Source organism: Macrobrachium nipponense, chromosome 6, assembly GCF_015104395.2.
Source record: "Macrobrachium nipponense isolate FS-2020 chromosome 6, ASM1510439v2, whole genome shotgun sequence".
In the NCBI taxonomy this organism is placed as follows: domain Eukaryota; kingdom Metazoa; phylum Arthropoda; class Malacostraca; order Decapoda; family Palaemonidae; genus Macrobrachium; species Macrobrachium nipponense.
The window spans coordinates 45,231,975-45,259,943 of NC_061108.1; the positions used below are offsets into that span (position 1 = coordinate 45,231,975).

Below are 27,969 nucleotides of genomic sequence, written 5' to 3' on the forward strand. Positions count from 1 at the left end.
AACAAATACCAAAGTGTGTCTATTCACTCTTCAATTACAAAGCAATATCCACATGTTTGAAAATACAGATTTAATAAAACACAGCAGACTAGCATCATGAAGCTCTATAAAATGGAAAAAACTGTAACAAATAAACAGCAACACGGTGCAAGCTTGTTCACATTACTAATGTAACCATTTTAAGTATAGTAATTGATGACTTGACTAAATCTGTAAATCAGCTAATTTTCATGCACGTCTTGACATTCCTTCTGAAAATGTCCTGGTGCTGAAAAGATTAAAGGATTTTGTAAAAGAGATGAAAAATTCAAATTTAAATACACAGTCCAACCTCTTAAATCCGGAAACCTTGGGACCAGGCCACTGCTGGACACAGAATATCTAGGAATAGAGAATACATCCCTAAAAAATTAAGCCCTAAGTAAATATAGTCTTGCATGGCAATTCTGCACACAAATAGCCTAGTTTCCTACTTAGGCTACTACCTGGATAAGTTCTGACTCTGATTTTTATCATTTTATTACTCATATTTTAATTTTGTCATTTTATAAATTTATACTGTATAATTTTCTTTAAAATATACTGTACTTCAACACATTTTGCCTATTTTCCAGAGTTAGCCTAATTGTAAGTCAACTACAGTACTAAACTTCTCAGAATCTGCACATTACTATCGGTGACTTTCATATCCTAAATTTCATATCTTCATAATTATCGCTATTAGTTTCTTCAACATTTATTTTAATTGTAAAGGGCAGTGCGATGAAAATAATAATGAATGAATGTCAGTGATCACAGGGCATTTCCATGTCGCCGTCAAAATGTAAACAAAGCCCACTACCATCTATTGAGGAAAATGAACACTAAACTATTTGCCAATGAAATAAACATTTTCTATCCTAGATAAAGATTTATGCTTGTGCTACTTACTTCTAGCATCATCTGATCTCAAGGGTGGCATATCAAATAGGTAAAAATGCAGTTACATAAAAGAAATGATCAAAAATGTATTACCTATATCTTTTAAGCACACGCACAGTGAGGAATTCCATTTTTTGCCAAATGTCTTATTGTTTTGATTAAAAGTTTTGACTTGGTAGAGCCTTCTCAAGTGGTATATTTAAAAAATATATTTATTCGTTTAAAGTTAATATCAAAAACATATTTTCACTAATTACAACCATTTTCATAAAAACAAAGGAGTTATAGCATAATTTTTGCTGCCCTGAAGTTGTAAACAATACACGGGGCCACCCTAGTCTTGGCGCAAAGAACTAATGGCCGCTGATTCAAAATCAAGCCAAACCATGGGAGTTCTGGGACCATAGAATGCCGGTTTTGAGAGGTTCAACTCTACCACATTAACTTTTTGCATTAATAATATAAACAGAAGCATAAACAACTTAAAAGTGAAGATGACATGCAAAAACGGGAGTTGAAAGTTCTTGTCAAGAAACTTCATTAACAAAATATTTTAGACTGCAGCATGAAACAAAAAGAGCAGCAAGGGGTACTTGTCCCTAGAAGAAAAGAAAATGAGAATGAATGTAAATATGATAAATAAGAATGATTATGACAACCTAGTTAATCTAAGCATTAAATGGAAAAGTAGTTTTCAAAACTATCTGAATGTTTATTTTTCAAACATGTTTACCTGGCAACTGTGAATTATGCTGCAATATGTTTTGCAAACAAAGCTCAAGTAAATCAAGTTAACACTTTTTCTCAATTGGTAGAAGTTCCAGTTCCAGCATAACCCTGCATTCACTCAAACCAACCCATTAATCTTACATATTCTTATTCTGTAGAAACATTTCCCAAACACACCAACTTGATGCGCCTTGAAAGATTAAATACCTCACTGTGCATATATCGGTGTTTCTTTATTTTGACCCAACTACTGCTTTCTCTCTCAGCATTGTACCATTATTTGCATAACTCTACCGCAGTTATGGTTGCAATTCTTAACATAGTGCTTTGGCCTTGTCTTCCTCCAAACCAACCATAAGAAGTTGCATTCTCTACAATGGCCCCAATCTTCTTATGCTAGTCAGATAGGCCATCTTAATGAACCTACCCAGCACTGAGCCACCTTTTACCACTCAGCTCCAGGTTGCCCTTTCATACAGATGGTTGGCATCTTCAGTACAAGCTGCCAGGTAGACGGAGTCACAGCAGGTCAAGTTCTGTTGTACCTCCGGTCTTTCTCCCCTGTTAGGAGCCTGTTAGCATGATAATAGTGGCTTCTTGTTGAAGCCTTTGTTGCAGCCAGATTCACCAGCTTGAGTCAGATACCATGCTTTGTCCCTGCAACAGCCTGGATGTCTATGCCTTTTACCTTAAGACTTTTGAGATGGCTCCTCTTGGATGACTCTCTCTGGACCATTTCTGCTGCAACAGGAGAGGTTTCTGGATCTCTGACCTTATTACAGACAACCTTAGAATTCTTCCAACTAGGACACTTTGAAGTGGCCTTCAACTAACAACAATTTACTGTTGCCCAGTGTAATCTCTGAGAGAGAGTGATTTTTTTGTAAGTTTCAGAAGCAACAATTCCACCCCTGAAGATCCTTTATCCTTTCCTTTTACCAGGACAAAGTACACAAATTGTTGACTGGTCAAAAAGAAGCCACTGTTACTATGCAAGCAGGCTTCAGTTTCTGAGAATAACAGTATGAACCTTTCAGCTCTCTTTGGTCTAACTTCTGGATTTTGTAAATGAAAAAAAAAAAAGTCCTGTTATGTACAGCTTCTCCTTCCAGACATTGATCTGTCATTCTTATATGAACATGCCTTAGTTGAAAATGTCCAGTAGGGTGAAGCTTCTTCCAGCCATTGGTCTTCTGTCAGTCTCTCACTTGGCCTTGAATTAAAGAACATGCCCTAGTTTTAAAAAAATGTCTTATTGGATGAAACTTCTCCTTCCACCCCATTGGTCTTCTGTCAGTCTTCCATCTGACCTATAGTTCAAGACATTGGTCTTCTGTCAGTCTCTCATCTGGCATAAAGTTCAAGGCAATGGCCCAGTTTCACAAAAAAAAAAGTAGTAGTAGTAGTATTGGGTGGAGATTCTCCTTCCAGCCCACTGGTCTGTCAGTCTCTTATCTGACCTTAATTTCAAGGACCAAGTTTCTAAATAAATACATGTCCTGTTGGGTGAAGCTTCTCACATCTGGCCTAGAGTTCAAGGACATGCTGCAGTTTCTCTCTCTCTCTCTCTCTCTATGACTCCTTAGACATTCTTGCCTTTCCCATCTCTTCAGATGAATATATCCATCTATGTGTTGTGTGGGCCATCAAAGCATATTTCAAAGAGACATAAGCATTCAACCTTCTCTTCCTTGACTCTTCCTTCACACTTGTCAAGCAAATATTTCAGTCCCCAAAAAATCAATTTTATTTTAGTCTTATCGTGTTATTTAATCTCTCTGCTATTCTCAGAGCAAGCACTTGGCATTGCAAGAAAACCTATGTAAGATTTTCATTTAGGAAATATTACCAAAAGCCTTCTGATGTCTATTCACTGGGTCTGATCATTGCAGAGGGCCATGTTCTAGTGATTGGGAGTGAAAGAGACCAACTATCTTCATTATGACCCTCATCCTGATGTACCTGGCACACATGGAAGCTTGTCTTCCTGGAGTACCGAGAGTCAAGCTTGTAGTACTTGGCTAGTGATCTTGTCTTTGGGAGTTATCAACTTCTTGCATTATGACCATTTTGATTTCTTGTTCATTTCACTCTCCTTCCTAAACTGCAATTCAGATATTTATGATTAAAGGGTTCATGTGAACAATGTTCTTCTACAAATCAAGTTGATCATAAGATCTTTGTGCCTTTCTCCCTTCCCAACAGTCTTCTTGACAGAGGGAGAGAGAGAAAGGAATGAAGCAGAATGCCTTCTGGGACACTGGAGCAAGGTCTGGGCTTGCACAGTGAGGTTTTTCATCGTCATGATCTATCAAATTTGTGTTTGGGATAATCTTGTACAAAATACAGATATTTAAGACTACTGGGTTTGTAGAAAATGAGTCATTCCAAAAATAACATATTTATTGATAAAATATATTTACTAAAAGTGTATTCAGATAAAAGCTTTCAGAATCCATAGATTTTGTGGCACAATTTCACACTATACTTTAACCCTAACTTTTCTAAAAATGGTGGTAACCTTTTCATATTTGTGCAAAATATTTTTTTTCTACACTTAACTAGAAAGCACTTCCTCCATTTTCCATTACTTTAATCAATCATTCAGTTCACATGGTACAATATACATATATATATATATATATAGATATCTAATTTTCATTAACTACAGTATATTACATGTTGGGTGCTAGAAGCTGGTCCCAGTCTATCGCAGCTGAAAATACTTCCTGTTGAAGCCATACTTCATAGTGCCGTTTGAACTCCTCGGTCAACTCAACTGGGCGACCCAACACACTTGTAACACAGTTATCGAGAGGTTCAAAGTCAGAATCCTGAAACAACAAAATAGCCACCTTTGATTTTCAAACCCCAAAAGCAATAATACTTAATCAGTTCCTATGTTATGAAAGTTACAATTCATTCTTCAATTCATGAAGTTCTGGTGTTATTCCTGAATATTAACCTTACATTAAACATATAACATGATGGACATATTGCTTACAAACTCATTAATCCTATATCTGTATCAATTGTGGTCCAATATAAAAAGAAATATTGCTCTGCATGCTACCTGGGTCCCCAAGTATGCGACATTCAATTCCCTTTGTTTTTGTGAGGAGTAAATTGCGAGATAAAATTTATTTTATCACAACCCCATTAGTAATATATTTGCCTGACTTGCTATTTAGGAAAGAGGCTAAGATGCTATGTGTGCCAGTGGATCTGTGTATGCATGAAGGATCCAGCTGCAGAACTTCTGTATGTGTCAGAAACCAAAACATTAATATTTCACAGGTATTTTGAAATGTGTGAACCCTGGAAACCAATGTTGCACAATGAATGTCTATATCAGGTAAGGGAGTATGAGAACCAGCCCGAGAAGAGTCTACTTGAGACTCAGAGGTCTGGAAAAACTAACACCTATTAATAATAATAAGGGAGTATGAGACACAATGAATACTACCTCCATCCACAAAATGCAAAACATGGCCTGCTGCAACTACCATTTTCAGTGGTTACCACTCTTCCCATTTATGAGTTACATCTTTTGAATAAAAAGTAATAAAGGTGGACCAGTATCAACATGTTCCTGCATGCAAGAGATATCATTTAATTATTTGTACCATCTGCCCCAGCACTAGTCTTTTAAATTACCTACTGTTGGCTTGATAAATGTTATGAAGTTATTTTTTCTTCTTTAGCTCCATAAAGCCAAAAGAGAGAATAGTATTTACTGCAAAGACTGGGAGGTCATCTTATGGAAGGGAAAAAGAAGACCTAGAAACAGTAGGGTGAGGTCAATGATGACATTAACTGACTTTCACATAGTCTTCATGAGAAAGGAAACTAGGAGTAATAATTCAAAATTCATAACTGGCAAATTTTACATGAAACTTAGCCAACTCAATTAGAATCTAAGAACTAATCTGAGGAGAGAGATTATGTTATGCAATCAAAAAACAGAACTGAGCAACTAGATGGGAGGTACTGAACTAACAGTTACCCACAGTCAGACAGATTAAGAGACAAAACTTTAATTGGCAAGGGAAACAACTTACAATGGTATTATTATATCTGTGGGAGTTGAATCTGTCTACACATGCTCTTAAAGCACATTCCTCTGCTTGGAAATCCCACGGTCTTGCATCTGGATCATTTCCATACGCCCAATCGTCATTTAACCTGTGTCGAACCTGAAATATTTAAAAATTGTTTTTCTTTACGAATCCCTTTTGAATTTACATAAAGTACAGAAACAAATAATGCAGGATACATATGTATATCATAAAAAAATACTAACCTTCTGATAAATGGCACTCATAGTTTTCATGTTTGTTTTCCTCCACTGTCTCCCTAAATATTTTGTTTGCATCTTCAACAGCTTAAGTACATATAACTGCATCATTGCATGCTTTACCTGCAAGAAAAATAATTATACAGTAATAAGAACCTATTTCTCTATGGGATTGGTGGGCAATGTAAGAGGAAAATAAATTTCTACTGTAACATTAACTATATGCAGTTTGTACACTAAGCAAAGACAATAGATTATTATTATTATTATTATTATTTTGTATTAATGTACAGTAATGCTACAATTACACAAATTAATAGTCAAAGGCCTGTCAGATTATGGCAAATAAAACAAATCTAAGGTGTTCAAGAGCAACTCTACACCCTTTCTCACTTAACCTTGCCAACACCACAGAGTCAAACCTCGGTTTTCGTACGTTCTGGTTTTCGTAGATTTTGTCCAACAAAATTTTGTCTCAGATATTGTACCTTTCCTCAGTTTTTGTACACTTGGAAACGCTCCATCCGGGGCCCATCACGTGACTAGGCCCCATATCGAGCGCCCAAACAAAGCATCCCGTGTTTTCTCGTGACCCATTCTGCTTTTGTGTTCATTGTTTTTGTGCCTTTTGAGCTTTTTCATTCAGGTGCAACAGCTAAATAAGCCATCATGGGACCAAGAAAAGTTCCAAGTGCAGCCCTTCTGTAAAAAAGGCGAGAAACACTATAGAATTTAAGAAAGAACTCGTAGAAAAGTGTTGGAGAATGTTGCATACCAATCTCAGAGAGAGAATGCCTACAACAAGTCTGCTGTTAGTCAAGTTAGAGACAGCACAGGCTGGTTTGGAAAATTCAAGGAGTGAATGGGCATACATCATAATGTGCCTACTTCAGTGATTAAGGACATGTTTGTAAATTGGAGTGATGTCAAAAATTTTGTGGAGAATTATCCTCCCAACAAAGATGTTGTAATCTGTGTTTCCAACATGTCTAATGACATTGCCGTGTTCAAATTTTAAAGAAATGCCAGATGTCTCTAAGCAATTTTGTTGTGCTACAGAGGTCCAGTGACTCTAAAGCTGGTCCTAGTGCCAGTAAAAAACAAAGTGGGAAAGTAACCCCAGACAGTGCCACTAAAAACGAATAGAAGTAACGCCAGATAGGTTCTTGATACCTGAAGCCCTTCTGGATGGGAATTCCCTTTCCAAACAGTAACCTTTACTCCTCCCTATTCCCCCCTCTCCATCTTCCATACGCTAACAAGTCTTCCAAAAGGTAAGAGTGATGTTAAAACATTCATTATTCATTTATATTTATTTCTCATTGTTTTCTGTATGTGAAACTGTGTTTATTCACTATAAAGTGTATTTTTTGGTAATATTTTGGGGGGTTTGGAATACATTAATAGTATTTACATTATTCCTTATGGTAATTATTGTTTCGGATTTTGTTGGAGATTCCGGAATGGATTATGTACAAAAACCGAGGTTCCACCGTAAAAGTAAACACTCAATATGCTTAAAAGCAACAAACATCACACTTTAACCAAAAATTTTATGCAAAAGGCAATTATCTAATTTTTTCCCATATTTTTGACAAAACATACTTCATAAATACACTTAAAAAAATGTAAACCCTTCTTTTTATCTCTCATAAATGACACAATTCAGTAGGTAGATAGCCCAACTGTGTTTACCAACAGCCTACCAAGGTTTTCTGATCATTAATGTATTTTTATATAGTAACTTTATCAGTTGTCACCATACTGTATTACCAACACTAGCAGAACTACCCATTGATGATGGGAAATTAATTGCATAGAATGTGTGTATCAGCATTGGCTATTAAACATTGTTTCTCGTGTGACAGTTGAAAGATAAATGACTGCTCGATGTGAACATTTCAAACCACAAAGTTGAGCCTGCTTTGGGATGTTCAAAACTTATCATCTCCATAGGATACTTCAATATGTAGGCAACCCAAGCATGGGGGTCCGTAAGAACCCAAGTGGCCGCTGCAAAAGTATATGTCAGTTATCCTATGAAACCAATGATCTGGTTATAGCCATATAAAACAATGAACCTATACCGAATCCTGTGGGAGTTTCATCCATAGTGCCGATGCACGATAATAGTAGTCATTGGCAAATGAACATTCTTTTCTCAGCTTCAGCTACATCTTGCAGCTTAAATTTAGCAGTACAGTGGGGCCCCCGTATTCGCATTCTCCAGATTCACTGACTCACGGATTTCTCTCTGGACCTTATCTACCCATTATTTGCAGGAATTTTGCCTTTTCACAGGTTTTCTCCAACGATAAATAATCACAAATTAGTGTATTTTTATGTTATTTTCATGACTAAATGCATTTTTATGATACAAAAATGATTTACTAATTTTATAATATTAATATTGATCAATACTGTATTAGTAAGTTTAATAAGATTAAATGATATCACATAATAACAATAATAATTCTCTCTCTCTCTTTCTTACAGAGATGTATGTTTTCTGTATGATAAATAAATGATTTACTAATTTTCAAATAATATAAATGTAAAGAGCAATCAATTCAGTAAAGAAAATACTAAAGTGAATTAATAAGATTTTAGTTTACAAATGAAAAAAATATGTAACGAAGGAAATCTCAGTCTTCTTGCACCTTTCTTTCGAATTCCAGGTACCAAACTGAGGTCCAACAGCTGTCAAATATATCACGTAATGTGACTGGAGGGGAGGGAGTGTTCTCTCTCTCTCTCTCTCTCTCTCTCTCTCTCTCTCTCTCTCTCTCTCTCTCTCTCTACTGAGATTTGAGATTTTTATAGTACCTACATGTATGTATAATATGTTTATTAATATATTCAAATGGTAATAATAATGATAATAATAATTGTAATTACAAAAATCATATGTGATAGTATTTTACAGAAATACTACAATAATCTTTCCATTTCCTTCTTTCAAAACAAAGGATAACTCTCTCTCTCTCTCTCTCTCTCTCTCTCTCTCTCTCTCTCTCTCTCTCTCTCTCTCTCTCTCACAGGGGTGTATGTTTTTTGTATGATAAGTAAATGATTTACTAATTTTCAAATATCAATATTAATGTAAACAGCAATAATATCAATTCATTAAAGAAAATACTTAAGTGAATTAGTAAGATCTTAGTTCATAAATTTAAAAAATTATGTAAGAATGAAGGAAATCCCAGTCTTCATGCATCTTTCTTTCGAACACCAGGTACCAAACTGAGGACCAACAGCTGTCAAATATATCAAGTAATGTGACAGGAGGGGAGGGAGTGCTCTCTCTCTCTCTCTCTCTCTCTCTCTCTCTCTCTCTCTCTCTCTCTCTCTCTCTCTCTCTCTCTCTCTTTACTGAGATGAGAGATTTTTATGGTGCATGTTTATTAATATTTTCACATAATAATATCAATAATATAACTAATTTCAAAATTCATATGTGATAGTATTTTAAAGAAATACAATAATCTATCCATTTCCCTCTTTTAAATAAGGATAACTCTCTCTCTCTCTCTCTCTCTCTCTCTCTCTCTCTCTCTCTCTCTCTCTCTCTCTCTCTCTCTCTCTCTCTCCACATGAGATACACATGTCATAGTGGTAACTCTTGCCCTCTGTTTGGCATGGAAGTTTATGTATACAGTGTATCTTTAAGGGCATTACTACATTTTATGACGAAATAATAATATACAGTACTACTGTGCATTTTAGGGCCGTGTCTAATCGATTTTCGTCAATAAAATCTTACCAAAGCATTTGATGTGGATCGTATTTTGGAAATAGCTATTTGAAACCACGGCCTGATTGCAAAAATATGCAGTATGTCTAATGTGGATAATCAAGGCTCTTATCAGAGTAAATAAAAGAAATGTAAGGGGAAACTTAGCTAAATTTAGTAGGCACCCAGAGAGAGGCTTGGGCGGGGTCTCTAGTAATGTATGTCACTACAGTATCAATGAGTGGGAGGGTCTTTAGTAATGACGTTATACTAGCCTCTATGTACGAGCCTGCTAGATTTAGCTAAGTTTCCCTTTAAATTTCTTTGATTTACTCTGATAATTGCCTTAATTATCAAAATTAGACATCACTGCATATTTTTACCAATTAGGCTGTGGCTTCAAGTAGCTATTTCCAAAATACAATCCATATACGATGCTTTGGTGAGATTTTATCGATGAAAATTAATTAGACATGGCCCTGAAATGCATAATAGTTTTCAAATATTAAGTTTAATGAGATTAAACAATAACATTCTCTCTCTCTCTCTCTATCTCTTACTTACGTATGTTTATTTGTTTTGTAATATAAATAAACAATTTACCTTATAACTAATTTTTAATTATTGATAAGGTTAATAAAAAAAAATAGCGATTCCCAGTCTTTTTATTCACTTGGAGGAAGGAGAGCGTGGGAGTAAATGACAGTTTGATATACGGGGAAGGGGTCGGAGTCTAGGAGTTATTCTCTCTCTCTCTCTCTCTCTCTCTCTCTCTCTCTCTCTCTCTCTCTGTCTCTCATCCTCTCTCTCTCTCATCTCTCTCTCTCTCTCTCTCTCTCTCTCTCTCTCTCTCTCTCTCCAGGGTTTAGGAAATCTGAACATTTAGTATTGCTACCAACCATATCTGGTTATGTGGTAACCAGAATATGTAGTTCTCCTCCCACCAACAAGACTCATGTTTCCATTTTAAAACAGGTAGTGGATACAGATGATATACTATGACTGAAGGGCTACTCGTTTAAAAGAACCAAGGGAAGATCTTGAAACTTTATGGAGTTTGGATCATTTAGGTATTGACTGCAGTGAGATAATGGAACAGGTAAAGAAGTTATTGGAGAACTCTGAGAGTGCTGTAAACTATTCCCAAACTGACAAACAGTATGTTGAGGCACTGCCTTGGAAAGGCAATAAAAGGAGATTAACTTCTAACTTTGGGTTGGCTTTGAACAGATTAAAGCAACAGTGTGTCAAGTTTGGGAAGGACACTCAGCATCTAGAACACTATCAGAAAATCCTGAAGGATTAGGAGGATAGGAAGTTCATAGAGAGAATGGAATATTTTGAAACATAAAAGAGTCATTTCTTGGCATATCATGGTAATGAAAAGGACAGTACAAAAACCTCTTATTAGGATAGCATTTGACTATTCAGCTAGACAGGGGTAAAATGGGTTAAGGTTGAATGATTGTTTGTGGATAAAACTACATATAACAACTGACTTACTCAAAGTTTTAGTGCAGTTTTAGAGTAATAATGACTCATAGCAAACTATAGCTAAAGCATACTGGATTAGTGCCAGAGAACAAGCTTAGGTCTGAATTGGGACAGAGAGAAAGACACCTTGACATTGCATCCTACTTAGATAAGTAAGTTATCCGGTCAGACTAAGAGAGAAGTATTAAGAACAGTTGCATAGATTTATGATCCATTAGGAGCATTTCTACCTGTTACTGTTAAGGAAAGGATATACTTGCAGAATTTGTGAAAGCAACAATTGAATTGGGATGATCAAATCCCAGACCCATTACAGAAGCAATGGGTTAAGTTATCCAAAGACTCAGAGAAATGTCTTAATATTTCCTGTCTTAGGAGAGGAGGATCCTTACACGTATTCTGCAATGCCAGTGAGTCAGCATATGGTTGTGTAGCATATAGAGTTAAGAACAAAAAATCACAAATTTTTAACTAATTTATATTTTTCATAACTTACAAACCTGAGGTCTTAACATTAGGATAAATACTCAGCGCCAGCTGGAAACCGGTAAAGTTTAAAATAATTGTGTACGCAAGGGACTATTGGCATCTGTGCTTGGTCACGAGACATGTGGAGCCACCCACATACCCCTCATTAACTCGTGACCCCGTTAGTTATTCTTCCAACCCAGGTTAGTTGATAGAGGGGTGGTTAGAGGTGGGCCTTTGTATATTAAGACCTCAGGTTTGTAAGTTATGAAAAATACAAAGTTAAAAATTTGTCATTTGTTCGTATATGAAACAAACCTTTGGTCTTAACATTAGGATAGACTTACTCTTGGTGGGAGGTAAGTGCTATTAACCAACTGGGAGTTTACCACCTTTGATCAGTTTTCTGAATACTAGAATTCTACGAAACAACTGACCAGTTTTTCCGAATCTAAGACATATATGAATATCATAGAGTCAGACTTCTGGGTTTTTACACAAAGTCATAGTTCATTGCATCTGAGGAAGATAAGAAGATCTGTTCCCCTAACAAACCAATTCATCCAATCATGTAGGTTTGTTATCATTCCTCTCCCCCTTGCTACAGAGAGAAATGTCCTGCTATTGATAGGTATCTTACTGATACTAACCCTAACAGTATGGCCATTTCACTCACCTGTACCTTGTCCATTCCAGCTTATGATGGTACTCTCTTCTTACACCAAAGGACCCAAGGAAATTGTGTCCAAGGACCTCTGAGCAACCTTAAATATATATATACAAGAAATTGAAAGTGGATCTCATAACAAAGAACCCACCCTCAAATTTCAATGAACAGACAGACACCTTAAAATTGCTCAATTTTGAGCTTCGATACAGTCACAGAACAACCGTCACGATCATTTTAACAGATATATTCTTAAATGCCAGAAGGCCCATGTTCCTCTGATGACCTTCTCTTCTGTATAACCTCACTGGTACAACTTGACAAACAAGGAGTAGGCTTGACCGATCGCCTCTGTTTGGCCTGTTCTTTTATGTCTACCACCTTAATGTTCTAGGTGACGTAGTTCTTTCTATAACCACAGAGTACTTTGACAAGTCAAAGCCGGCCCTGCTGAAGGTCCCTCACACATACTCACACCGCAATGAGCATGAATAAGAAATGTAACTGTCATCATGACCTGTGCTGCATTGACTCATTATCTCAGATTCCGGGGCCAATTGGAACTGATGTTCCAGACTACTTTTGAGTCTATGTCAAAACCCTGGTTATTGAGTACTCCCACTCTACCGAGGTCAGAGGAAGACTCCCATCCACGGTCAGTTTCCTGTAACGTGACTGCTGTATGTACCTGGTGGTAGTCTGTCAAGGCTACTCTGATACAGAGTATGTTATCACTTATCAGATCGGAGTTCTTATGTGCCCCATCCAGTTCACTGCTCCTGATTCATCTGACGATTAGTCAGTGTGAAGCGATATTCACATGCCCAATCACCAGTCCAATGTATATCACCATGCATGTAAACATGTAATTACAGAGATTCTTCCCTCTGTTCTGACAACCTCTCCACAAGATCATTGTCTACTGACTGAATGCCTTTAATGAAAAGAAACGTCCACCATACAGGCAGTCACGGCCAAAGAGTCATTCTGTATGTATGAGCTAACGATCTTTGGAGTCGTGTTACGTCCGAGGTGACACTCTACACCCAAAAACTGAGAACTATTAGTTCGAAAGGGGATACTGGTCAACCTCCAGACCTTGAGATATTAATTCTACCTATCGGTGGTGCCTCTTCCCCACACGAACCTGGTAGCGATGATTGTGCTACGATAAACTTTATCAGTCACTCATCCTGGGTCCTCCTTAACTACTGGAACCCATCCTTCTGTTCGGACATGGCGGAACAGGTAGAACCTAGAGTTTGCGTAACCTCCAGGTTGTTCCCAGTATTGCAAATGGAATCCTCAGACTCCTCGAAGGGTGAAACCCCTGAGACAGCTATTACATGGTTTTTCCATTATACGAGTTCCTCTCTCAATAAATGGTTTGTGCAATTATCTGCCAAACCGGTGGTCCGAGGTCCTACTCCCATCTCGGCCAACGCGGAAACAGAGAAGTTATTTCTGGTGATAGAAAATAATTTATCGATATAGTGCGGTTCGGATCCCACAATAAGCTGCAGGTCCCGTTGCTAGATGACCAATTGGTTCCTAGCCACGTAAAAAATATTCAATCCTTCAGGGCAGCCCTCAGCCCTAGGAGAGCTATTAAACAACTCAGTGTTTTTGTAAAAACTAAGATCCCAACCACGAAACACCTTATGCAGTGACCTGTTACAATATATGGGCATATGTTCAATATGCTACCCTCCAAAGGGAAATCCTATATTGCCAGAAACCATCATGGTGCTATTCTCGAGTAACCTAGCCCAGAATTTTACCCAACGTCACTTCACCCTACCTCACTCTTGAAGAATGGGAAACTCCCCACTTTCCCCTTCCAGATATGATGAGGTACTAATGCCTTGCTCTAGCCAACTGAAGCTCAAACCCTCTATGTTAGGTTCATGACTTCAATATAGAAACTAGACCAGTATGGAAGAGACTCATTTGCAGATTCCAGGTTAACTTAGCCAACAACCACTTGGACTAGTCTAAGTAGGTATAGTCAATTAAGAATTGACTAACTTATTTTAAGTTGGCAGGACCAGGTTGACCCTGGCTTGGTTAGGTTAGGCTATGTTAACCCTTCCAATTAGGCTAGGACCCTGGTTTGGTTAGGTTAGGCTATGTTAACACTTCCAATTAGGCTAGGCTAACTCCTCCATCACTTAGGGTAGGCTAAGTCTATCCGAGATGTACACTTAACTAGGCTAGGCTAGTATAGACTAGCTTAATCTAGAAACTAAAAATCTAGAAACTAAATGACTTAGGTTAGGGTAAAACCATTCAAGAAAGTTTGGGCTATCCATGCTAGGCTACAACCACAACCTTCTAGGCTGAGGTGGTAAAAGTGTTTCAAATGGGTAGCCTAGGCACTAGTCTATGCTTGGCTATACTTATAACCTTACTAATTCGCCCAACCTAAAGATAGTAAGGGCATGTTCAAGCAACCAGATCATGTTAAGTCATCAACCCACTGTTAGGCTAAGTTGACATGTATGTCGGAACCACCTAACCTATGAGTTAGGCTAAGCGGACCCGGCTAAGCTAAGAATTGTACCACTCAGACTAATATAAGATAGTAAATGTGGGCTCGAAAGCTAAACCGCAACTAGTTGCTCCAAGCCAGCACATGTATACCCAAACCAGTTAGTTCGGACAGGCTAAGCTAAGAACTACTACTCAGATTAACTAAGATAATAGTAGTACACTCGGACTGGCTGGAATAGGCTACGAATATAAACACTTGTTAGGCTAAAAGGTATGACCCAATTATCCTGGCTATAGCATCCTGGGTTACAAGTGCCCTACTTAGGCTTGGCTACCTTAAGTGGCGAAAGAAAGACATTAACCTCTTCCTTTCGACTTGAGTTCCCATTCGATTTCATTAAGAAGAATGGTTCTACAATACTTTTGAAGGAACCAAGCTTTCGATTAACTTTAACTACTTGTGTAACAGTCGAAGCATTTGGTCAATATTCTTATTGGAAGAAACCAGCTTATACCAACAAGTATATAAAACATGAGAATTCTTCTTACCTGTAAAGGTCTGAAGTCTTCTGGAGTCAATCCAAAGTATGCTAATTCCCACCATTCAGGCTGCATACGATTACTAAGAGGTATCCATATCCTTCCATCAATCCGTGCATTTTACGTGTTGTAAAATGGACTCTACATGACTAGAACAAGGTAATTCATACACTTTCGTATCCTTTTTCAAACCAAACACCATGTCAATCCCAGGGGGAAGCATGCTGGTAGGTGTCTCTGTGCTCCCCGAGAGGTTATTGAATTGACTAATCAAATCAATCACCTACTCATACGAAGCCACAAACTCTTGGTTTCCCCTTCCCTCCGGTTCTAATGCACTGTGTTCAGCCACAGGAGACGTTGACTCACTCCTACCCTCTGACAAATGTCCAGGTGCGTCATGTCCACCCGACCATACGGCCGCGGCACCTTTGATCTTTAATGGCCACTGATGGCTTGATCTCGAATAGTCAGTAGGATCTGAGAAGGTAGCTATTTGCATACTGCATGGCCCTCCGACCATACGGCCACGGCAACTTTGATCTTTAATGGCCACTGATGGCTCAATCCCGAATATTCAGTAGGATTTGAGAAGGTATCTATTTGCATGCGTCATGGTCGTCCAACCATACGGCCTCGGCACCTTTGATCTTTAATGGCCACTAATGGCTCAATCTTGAAATATTACAGTCAGTAGATTTGAGAAGGTATCTGTTTGCAACCTATATACAAATATGAGAGCAATTTTATCAAATTTCATTACTCTGACATCTAGAGTCCATGGAAAACATTTGTAAAAGCATCGGCGTATGTATCAAGTTCAACAACGGCATTGTAGTCTCTCTTTGACTCTTTGTAGTCACTACTGGCAACTCCACATTGGCCGCTAGCCCAGCGACCGCCGATGCTTTCGCTCGTTTGGACTCTTGTAAATGGCTTCGTCCGATTGCTTTGAGCTTACCAGCCACTGACTTCTTGATTTTCTTGCTGATTGGGCTGTGACAGTCCAGGTTCGAAGATGAAGAAGAATTTACTCTTCTCCTCTTGTCCCGAGGATCAGTCACGAAATCCCGTATCCTCCAAAGCTTGACTGGTACACTCAGTGATGCCATCGAACTTGGCTATGACACCATCTAGAGAAGAAGACGAAGAAGACGAATCATGCCTTTTCTTTTTGTCTTACTTAGCCAATTTCACCGCTAGATCCTATTTATTCTTCATTCCTGGGTGTACCAATGAGTCAGAAAGCGTATTAGGTTCTGGAGGCAGCGAAGTAAATCGAGAATAAGTAGGCTGTGACGTCATGAGTACCGCCACTTGCAAGCGGCTTTGGCTATGACGTCAACACGCTTGATGGAAGCATGAGGCTGTTTATGGTACTCTTGCAGCCAAGATCAAGAGACCCAACCTTTTGTGGCATTTCTACTTCATAAGGATGTGACCGTCCTGGCTTGAAGATGAAGAAGAAATTATTCTTCTCCTCTTGGCATGAGGATCAGACATGAAGTCCCTGATTCTAGCCTTACCAACTCGTCACAGCAGCCACAGTAGACTAATTTTCCATCATTCACTTGTTTGACAATTACAACTACTTCTTGTGCTATCATTATAATAGAGATGTAACAATCCTGGCTCGAAGATGGAGAAGAAACTTCTCCTCTTGGCTCTAGGATCAGCTACGAAGTCCCTATTTTTCCAGGATTGGCAGGAGAATGCACTGGCATCAAAGCCAGTCTCCTAAGCTTCATGACGCCTAAGCGGAAGGATACAGAGGAAAGACTTGTGTCTTTTCCATTATGTGACTTATACCTCCTAACGCTTGTAATTCTCTCAAAAACAATGAGCATTAAAAACATCCAATCCGAAAGCATAGTTGTAAAGTACTCTTGTACCTCAAAATGAAAATGGAAGCATGTCTTCGTGTAGGCCGCAGCTGTGAAGTGACGTCATGGCGGTCGCCATATTTATGACGTCACTGAGTATCTTGAATGCGAAGCCAGCACCCTACCAGAAGTGGAAGGCTGTTGATGTTATTCTTGTAGGCATAGCAACCTGACATTAAAGGCTGCCTTGTTGCACTATCTGCTTCTTTACAGATGGTGACGCATCCGACTGCCATTCAGTGCATTTCAGGATAAAAGGGACATCCATCACGTGGGATCCTGGGAGGCAACTCGACGTTATACATCAAACCAACTGTCCTTCATGGGTTGGTTCTCCTGATAAGCCTAACGCTGACCACACACCTGCATCCTCTCTACCCATGTATCTAGAATGAAAACAAGATGGCGATGCACCCCTCTCCCCGCAGGGAAAGGAGCACAAATAGTCATAATTACTTCCCAAAGCACATCCAGATACATCAAAGCTTTGGATTACAGGCAATCCATATGAATATGCGATATTCCAAAGCACAGGTAACGAATTAACCGTACCTTGAGAGTTTCTTCACCTACAACTTACTACACGATGAGTACTTCAACGTCGAAACCGTCGAAGAAAATAACAGGGCATTTATCTGCTTCTCGTGATATCCAGGAAGTCACGCAGCATGAGAAGGCTTCATGTTCACATACCCGGGAATTCCAAACAATAAATAGAAAACAACAGGGGGCAAACTAAACCGGCTTTAAAAGGACGGAGCAAAGCACGTCCTCACTTAAAGGTCGTAAGAAAATAACTAACGGGGTCACGAGTTAATGAGGGGTATGTGGGTGGCTCCACATGTCTCGTGACCAAGCACAGGTGCCAATAGTCCCTTGCTACACAATTATTTTAAACTTTACCGGTTTCCAGCTGGCGCTGAGCATTTATCCTAATGTTAAGACTGAAGGTTTGATTCGTATATGAACAACTCTTATTTAATGATGGCGAAGGCAAGAGTGGCTCCCATTAAAAAAAAGACTGTTCCAAAACTTGAGCCGATGGCATTGTTGCTGCCAGCAAGAGTGGCCAAATCTATTAAAGAATACTTTGAGAAGGATGAGTTTGTTGAACTATTCATTTGACCAAACAGTAAAGTCACCCTAAGTTGGCTAGTGTTGAAAAGTTGCTCCCCCTATATTTCTGGATTCAGCAAGGTTAAAAAGGTCTATAGGATAACAGCATGGATCCTAAGATTTTTTAATCGTAACTGCAGGAGTTCAAGCAAAGTGAAAATTACTGTGAGCTGACCTTGGAAGAACTCCAAGAGGTAAAGAATAAGACTATTGTCCTTATGTCAAAGGAATTTTTTCAAGAGGAATACGAATTTGATGAAGGGGTTAAGTAAACCAAATTTTTACAACTGGATCAGCTGAGGGGGCACCTACCCGGGGGCAAACATCCTCTACACATACTGCACTAGCACTTTCACTGATATGAACACTTGTACGTAAGGACTTTAACTGAAGCACTCAAATGCTCCATAGTACTGACTATGAACCCAAAGTCATGATCTATGTGGGCATCAAGGCTGGCAATGGCATTAGGGTTAGAAACAAGGCTAACAAAACAAACAAGTAAGTCACCAAACGACACCACCAAGGAACGATCAGGTGAACAAAATTAAATTTTAGCTGCTAAGAAGAGCTAATGTTCAGTCGTTGACCGGCAGAAACAAATTGAGCTGCTCAGCTGTGTTGTACCTATCCTTCTCGATGGTGGGGGCATTTCCCCTACACAAAAACAAAAGAAGTACTATTGCAATTTTCAATTTTTTAGCTGCCACACAAGTTTGAAACTACAGTGGTCCCCCGTATTTGCAGGGGATGCGTACCAGACCCTCCTGTGAATAGTTAGAACCCGTGAATAGTTGGAACCCCTATAAAAATGCTAAAAACAAACTGTTTTGTTAGTTAATACTCAAGAAAAACCAACTAAAAATTTTGGTACTTGGTTTTTTAATAGTTTTATCACAAAAATGCATTTTATGATGAAATTGATAAAAAAAAACAAGAATTTGTGGATATTTTTCATAGAAAATACCGCAAATATGCGAATTTTCCGCGAATAATGCGGGGAAATGCTCCCGAGAGAAATCCGCGAATGTGTGAGTCTGCGAATCTGGAGAACACAAATACAGGGGGTCCACTGTATAGCTGTGTAATTACTTGGTAAGTTTCATATATAAAAGTAACTTAATGGTAGACTAATATCAAATTTTATATTTACGTAGTAAGTTAACTGTAACTATTCATGGTAGACTACATAAAATTTTTAAAAATGATAAATTTTTTTGAGGATTTGTCTCCAAGGATTGTCATTTGCTGTTAAGTTGAAATTTAGAAGGTCACCCAAACCAATCTGACTGTTGAGGCAAAAGTTATATTCCCTACATTCAAGGACTGGATCATGTTGAAATGCCAAATAACTACAGAGAATATATAGTAGTACAACAAATCTAGTGAAAGATGGCTCAAGTTGTTGATACATAGATTAATACATAAGGAGTTACATACCTTCATGAAATTAATATTTTTGGGCCAAGAAACAAAAGTGATCTTCAATAAAGTCTATAAATTTTCTTCATCTAAAGTTTCAAATTATTTTAAATTTATTATATGGATACCATTATGAAATTATTACTATTATATTCATCCATATCCTCATGGCAAACATAAAATTATTGACTAATACACCTTACAAAATTTTTATGTGTAGAACTAAAGACAGAAAACACCAAGGATGGAGTCTACTGAAATTACAAATTCACTCACCTTCAATGTTCGTTTAAGTATTGGTGCTGACTTGAATACAACTAGCATCATAATACGAGAATGTTTCCATTTGCATAACTTATTGAGTATTCTTAGAAGATTGGTACACGAAAACATATTTCTCCAACAACACACACCACTGGTTGGATTCATGTTCCCTTCATTACATCCACCACTGGGACTTCCATTTCCGCCTGGACTTACATTACCACTCATTGGACTGCCACTACCAGCTTCTAATGCTTCAGCAGTCATTTCTGGTGGATCTCCAATAACACATGCAGGGAAATCTAATAACGCTATCCTGTTTTGTAAGATATAAAAAAGTCAAAATATAATAACTGACAATGATTAATATAGCATCCAGCTTACAGCAACTGCCTTAACCTAAGCCTTTTATAATACCAGTAACTTTAAGATAAATGGTATAGTATTTACATTTTAATGTGTCAACACATAATAGTGGTTAATTTCTCTCTCTATACTGCAAATTAAATAAATCTACATCACTTCTTTACAGTGAGTAGTGTTTAATTTGGTAAAGTTTCACCACACAAACATCCATTACTTTTCAACTACAATTTTTATTTCCTTGTATTTTCACTTCTGTGGCAACCAGAAAACGATCAGATCTCCTTCCAGCCACTCCACAGATTTACCTTTTTTAACATGCTCTTCAATCTGTTTGTCCTAAAATATAATTTAATAAACACTATAATCTTGGCATTTTTTCTTTCCCAAGAAAATTTGTACAGCTTTTTGGAATCCTGTATTATTTCCAAAAGTCACACATTTTTCTCAACACATTTCTACAATACCTACTAATTTTGCTATTTTTTGTCACCCACCTTTGCACTAAAATTGTGTTGCATAAGCACTCTTCTTCAAACCCTACAAGACAGAGAATCTGATGCCCAAAAACTCTTTCTAAACAGTATACACGCCTTAGCTCTCCATCTCTCAGCTACCCAAGACATATGCTGTTTGTATATACATAGCAAAGGTAACAATATGGCCATGTACCAAAGTATCTCAGATACACAATTGGCATGCCTGCTACCATAAAATAACCTACTAACTCTACCACATTTGTTCAACTGTACTGCAACATGAGTTCCAAAAAATATTTTATACTTCAGAACCACTTCATATCAAGTAGGGGTTCACCCCTACAGTGTACCTTATGCAACACACTGTAACCAATATTGAAGGTTCTTTCTAGCATCTCTTCAGGCCCTGCAACATTTCTTTCTGCCTCTTACTTTTCTTGCGTTTCATTTAGCCTCTTCTCACATGGCTGTCTTATCTTAAATTTTACCTTATTCCATTTCTATACCATTTAAGAACATATCTTTTGGGAGAGCCCTATGCAAGAGTAACAATGTCACCTGGTCTTGTTAAACTACTTCATAACAATGATAATCATACCAACCATTGTCTTTTGTCAAAATGACACTAGATTTTTAATAACTCATGGTTGATTATTCACAGGTAAAATAAAAAGACTATTGTCCTATGTTATGGCGCCCTAAATCGCTGAGTTTCGGTTAATGGCGGTTTTGGCTTATAGGCACATCCCCGGGAACAGAACCCCCACCGATAACCAGGGACTGCTGTCTGTATTTCAACTTACACCACTTCTGATGAAAAATAACCTTGTCCCATATAAATAGTTTCTAGAGATCTATTTACAATAAATAGAAGCACAAAAATTGGTCTGAAATGAGTTAAATAGGGCAAAATAAATTTACCTCTGCCTTCAGCTGATTTTTCCAAACCAAAACATTGATCACTTTGTTTGTATTTTATAATAAAATAGTAATATAAGACTACATGCATACTATGTAATTGGATACAGCAAAGTAAAGCATACCTTTTTAAAAGAGCCAAGGAGAATATGCCTATTTCAACTTAAAAATACTTATGACAAAAAATAACCTTGTCCCATATAAATAGAGTTTCCAGAGATTAATTTATGCTTAATAGAAGCAAGAAAATCACTTTAAATTAAGTAAATACAGCGAAATAATCTTACCTCCGCCCTCAGCTGATTTTTCCAAATCAAAACATGATCGGTTTGTTTGTATTTTATATCAAAATAATAATATAAGACTGAATACTATATTATTGGATACAGCAAAGTAAAGGCTAACTTTTTAAAAGAGCCAAGGAAAAGATGCATAATTGTTATGTTTGTATTGTATGAGGCTGTCTTGGCACTTGGCCTAAGCCACTGATAACCAGACAACGGTGCTATAAACCCCATGGAGGGTAAAACCCACTTACGAATAGTATATGGAACAAGTGTCGTAAAACCGAAATGCCAGTAACCGATACCAACAGTAACCGGGGGGTTGCCTGTACCACGAATACATGAATTTCCCGTGAATACTGAGTAGATATGGTCCATAGAGAAATCCACAATTATGTGAGTCCGCAAATGCCGAGAACTCGAATATATGGGGTACACTGTAATGTCCTTAAGAAGATTCTCAGCAAATTATATTCAATATAACTCATATAGCATACTCTGGTTTTGCAGTGCAGTCACTGCTTGTCATCCCTCTAAATGTGTAAATGATTGCAATGAAATTGATTTTAAGACTATTAAAATGCAGTAAAATTTCTTGAAATCAATATGAAATACCAGTCTGCATAGCTCTAAGAAAGACTTTGTGTTTACATTTAGAATGGTGAACATGCTTGTGGTTCCATAATCCTTGAACAGATTTCTGGCACATATTCATAAGTGGAGTTGGCTTTAAGGTAAGAAACTTAGCCCTTCTAAAGTTGATCCAGAACACTTTTGCCTTTCCATCCCAATTTACATTTAAATGGGATGATTTTAAATATCAATGACTCTTTTAAGATTTCAGATGTAACTTTTGAAATAAAACCGACTTTTGAGAAACATACTACGTATATGTAATGTTGCTTACACTTTCTCAAAAAGTTGGTATCTTGCAAAACTTTTTCAAATGTTTTGAGATGATGCTACTATTTCTGTTTTAACTCTTATTCTTCTTTGTTTGAAATACTAGTACCATTCTCTAGTGAGTCTTCTAGTGCTGACTCTCATCTCAAATTCTTCAATTAAGTTATCATGTCATGTTTATCTTACCAACTCATAACACTGATTTGTAGCATAGAAATAAAGTGAGTTTATTATGCTTGTTGATTACAACAACAAATATCCTCAGCACTCTTCTTTACCTGACCTACCTGGCTTTGTTCACAACAATTGGCAGGCTACTGCCACAAGGATATTGTTTGCTAGCATCAGGTTTAATACTACTAAGTTGTTTGGTAAGAGTTTTATCTTGACTACAACTAAATTGTGGAATAGTTTGCCAAGTGTAATTGTGGAATCTTCTAATCTCCAATTATTTAAATGAGGAGCAAATTCATTCTTGCTCACTGCTGATGTCTGCTCTATTTTAAGTGTATCAGTTATATTTTCTCTTACCCAATATATATTTTTTCTCTTCCCTCATATATATCTATCTTCTGATGATTTTTCTCTCTCTGCAGGTTGATTTCCCTCTGGAGCCCTCTTGGGTTTATAATCTGTTGATCTGATCATATTTAAAGGATATTATTTTTTCAATTCTTCAAGTGGAATCTTTTTAGGGCTGGGTTATGCTGATCATGTTTGTCACATGATCATCTCGTTCCTCAATTTTGTTGTAATTAAATACATTATGAATACATGTCAGCTAATTTATAAATATAATAAAATTAGTGCTATGGACATTCCTGGCATTATCCTTTCAATGTAAAAACACATAACAGTACATTGCTGTCATTATCTTTTCATTTATTGTAGTAATGTCTGTTAAGCTAATTTTATCAAAATATTTTTTATAAGTATGTTTTAAGTTTCAATACTTATTATCTTAAATTTCATAAATTTACCTTTAATGTGATATATCTATAAACTTATTACTAAAAATAATGCCAGAACAAAAAAATGGCTATTCCTGGTTACATTTAGGTTATTTTTTACCTGCAATATTTTTGCATATGCCAACATTCACTACTGCCTGCCTACTTGTATGCATTTATATAACAAAAAACATATTTCCTGACAACTTACGTATTTTTGGCTTGAACATAAGCCATAATATTTTGATTGAAGAACTTCAAAATAAGTGGAATGCAGTTTGCAAAAACAAGGTGTTGAGACATGAATTCGAACTGATATATATGATTGATACGAAAGTGTTTGAGCAAAAGCAACAAAGTTGCTGAGACTGCCTTCACAAGGACTTCTTTGTGTCTGTTAACATCTACACCCAACTTCATGCTCTGAACAACAGTCATTCTGAAAGAAAAAGACAAGAAATTAGGACTAACACTAATGTGGCTAATACACAATTAAAATAATCCTGTCCATACTTAAAAGCTGTTACATTCACTCTATATACCAAAATCAGTAAGTTTTCAACTGGAATAGAATAAATCATCATTAATGTTTTAAAACAATTTTCCCACTTTAAATATACCACAAAAATATGACTTACTATTAAGAATAATCAACCATACTATAATAGAGTCACTGGCACGCAACTTGCAGGGTAATTTTCCTGTAAAACCACTGACTGAACTAGTATCTATAACAGTGATTCTCATCCACTATGCCATGGCACACTGGTGTGCCATGAGACTATTTCAAGTGTGCTATGAAACATTGTCACGGCACACTGGAAAATGCTAAAAATGGGTGCAATAGATTTCGGTTTCATGTGAATAAGCAACAAGACTTCCTATTTTTTTTATATGATTACAGGCTACTTTAAAAAAATGAAATTGGAAGCCTTGCGTCAGCACCTGCACTCACAAAGTCCATGTATGAGAGGCTGTATTAAAGGATTTGTATCTCTCACAGAAAAACAAAATGCAGATCTTACTCGTACTCATTGCTTTTTACAGAGAGAAGTTCTCGTTTTATAAATATCGCAAGAAGATTTAAAATGTGTTGAAAACATGTTGCACCAAGTAGTCAAAATAGTCAATTATATTAAAAGTAGGTCTCTGAAGGTTATTTGAATAACTATGCAAAGAAATAGACTCCCAGGATGTTAAATAACTAATGTATACCAAAATTCAGTGGCATTCGAAAGGTTAAGTGTTAACTTGTGTTCACAAATTGCACAAGGAATTAATAACTTTTTTGACCGAGAAGAACAGGAAAAAATCTGTGAATACCTTCGTTGCAAATTTTGGATGCCTAAACTGGAATACATAATGGAAATATTTAATAAATTAAACAATAGAGTGACTTACAAGGTAGAAATGAAAATACTCTCACTTCATGAGATAAGTTGGTAGCCCTAAAAAAGAAAATTATTATTTGGAAAAACAGAGCAAGCTCAGGTAATTTTGATATGTTTCCTTCAATGCGTACTACTGCTTGCATTAAAAAAAAATGATTCCCATTGTGAGTACCCATCTGACAGGGCTCAGTGAAAACATCAACCATTATTTTTCCATCACTGAGCACAGAAAAGTAAGTTTAGATTCAAAATCCCTTCATAAATGTTCCTTCTACTATTGGACTCCAGTTTAGTGAAGAACTGGCCACCATTTCTATTGATAGAGGGCTTAAAATAAAATATTCGGCAGCACCCATTGATGAATTTTGGATTTTTATACAAGAGGAATATCCATATTAGCTAAAAACAAGCTTTATCCCTTCTTACAATTCTCAACTTCTTATCTACAGGAACTAGGCTTTTCAACCCTGAATAACATCAAAACTAAGAAGCAAGAAAGACTACGCTCAGCTGAAGAAGAGAGGGCCTGCTTACCACACATTCAAAAATATTAAAGTAAACAAAGAAACAGGCACAGGTTTCACACTAGTAAGCTGTACATTGACTGAATATACTAAATGCTTAAATAATATAAGTTCATATTTTTAGGTTTTTTTAAAGTCTGTGGTTCCATCTCATAATATTTAAGTGTATACTCTTTAAATTTTGCCAAGTGTGCCATCATATTCTTATAAGATCTTAGGTAAGCCACCGGCAAAAAAAGGCTGAGAAACATTGATCAATTAACAGCTTCACATCAACTCCATAGAGTTGATGTGAAGCATCTGGTTCAAGAAATTTTATTTGACCTCTTCTAGGGGAGAGATTTTATGACTTTGGGCACACAGAAATTTCAGGTTTTTCCAAAATGGGATATCAGAGAGCTAATTTCCTGGATCTTTCATATCTTTTAAAATTCTGAATTAATTCTAAAACTCACCTCATTGATAATCAAGTGGTTATTCATTTGTATCCAAATAAATGCTCTTCAGAAGAGGGGTTCTAAGAGGGCCTTGCCTTACTCAGATTTATGGCTTTGGGCATTACTGCCCATTCATCTGCCCTAGCTTTTCATCTGCTAGTTGCTCCCTCCCATCTCCAGGGCTAGCACCAAGTGTTGCTGAATACTTTGCTGCCACTTGTTTTTTAATGGTAGGGATTTGACTTCTTTGTGGCATTTCATCAGGGGTATTGTTTCAAGAGTTTTCTCACTCTTCCTCATATTCATTCATTACACAGATGGTCACATGAAAATTTATTTCTATATTAAGTAGCTGCTTTTCATCCCTTCTACCAATGATGCTTGTTTCTGGGTTTTTATCTTTCACTGCAGACCCATTACATCTAGAAGGGCAGCAAAGTCTGGAGATCCATTCACTGCAACCTTGCCATATGAACATTTTACATTAATTTTTTGCTTTACATCCCTTGTACCCATGGCACTCATCTGGTTTTTTTTTCTAATGCAGACCCATTATATATGGAAGGCCCCACGGAGATCCTTTCACTGCAAATTTGTAACCACAGGAATACTCCTTTAGGAAGTGCCCTTGCCAAATCCCTGTCCTCTTCCTTTCTAATTAACATCTGGGGGTAAAATCTTCCTTCATAGATTCACATGCTTCACTTCCTTCCTAAAATGCAATTCAAGTTATTTTATGATAACTGAGGTGGTGATAAATTGTTTCTTGCAATAAAACATATAAACTCTAATATCCTTCTTCCTTCTCCAGTTTCCCAGGTGGAGACTGGCACAGTAATATGAGGAGCTTCAAGTATGTACATCAAGTACTAGGGAGCTGACTGAGCAGGCATAGTGGAACTGTTCTTTTTTTTAATATTGCTTTGTGCAACTGAGTATATCCCAAACAGTTAAAGGTTACTTTGGAATTAAAGAGTTTAAAATTTGTTTCTGTAGAAATGATATTTTTATAATAAAATGAAGTTTTATAAATATACTTACCAAGTAATTACTTAGCTAATGATTAACCTCGCACAGCATCCTAAATTCCAATAATTCACACGCAAGTGACTGTTGCAATGCGGGGGGTGACAGGTCCCGCCCACCGCAACAGGAGCTCGCAAGCGACAGAAGCCAACGGCGTCATTCTTATTTATTCTCGCTAAGTCCATGAAAATCAGGGGGGAGCAGGGCAGGCTCTGATTTAGTAATTACTTGGTAAATTTATAAAACCTAATTTTATTGTAAAAAATATCATTTTCATAAAAGTAACTTACCAAATAATTACTTAGCTGAATCCCACTTTGCCAGGGGGGGTGGGATGAATGGACTAAACTAACTGAATGCATTAAAGGAATGTTATTATTGAACTAGAAGAATGGCTAACACTGGCTCAGTGTTGTCACTTGCTTCCGGTAAGAGAGCTACAGCAGCAGATGCTGCCTCTGGTGGCACTAGTCTTAACCTGTAGTGGCGCGGCAATGAGCCAGAAGTCGCCTCTACATCGGTGGAAGTCTTGCAATGAGGGAAATGCCTGACCACTGACATGACTTAGTATAAAATATTCATGCCCTTGTCCTGGGCACAGCACCATAACAACAAGACCAGAGTAAACCTGTCACCATTACACCATTACATAATTCCGAGATAAAAA

The 27,969-nt window shown here is 37.2% G+C and overlaps 1 protein-coding gene across 1 annotated transcript in view; it reads right to left on the minus strand.

Annotated features, from left to right (window-relative positions):
* LOC135216038 (striatin-interacting protein 1 homolog) overlaps nt 1-27,969 on the minus strand; it is a 313,064-nt gene continuing 285,095 nt past the window's right edge. The window contains 5 exon segments of the mRNA XM_064250984.1: nt 1-4,484; nt 5,712-5,846; nt 5,954-6,070; nt 20,040-20,343; nt 24,136-24,363. Of these exon segments, the coding sequence (XP_064107054.1) occupies nt 4,326-4,484; nt 5,712-5,846; nt 5,954-6,070; nt 20,040-20,343; nt 24,136-24,363 (943 nt within the window). The 3' untranslated portion in view covers nt 1-4,325.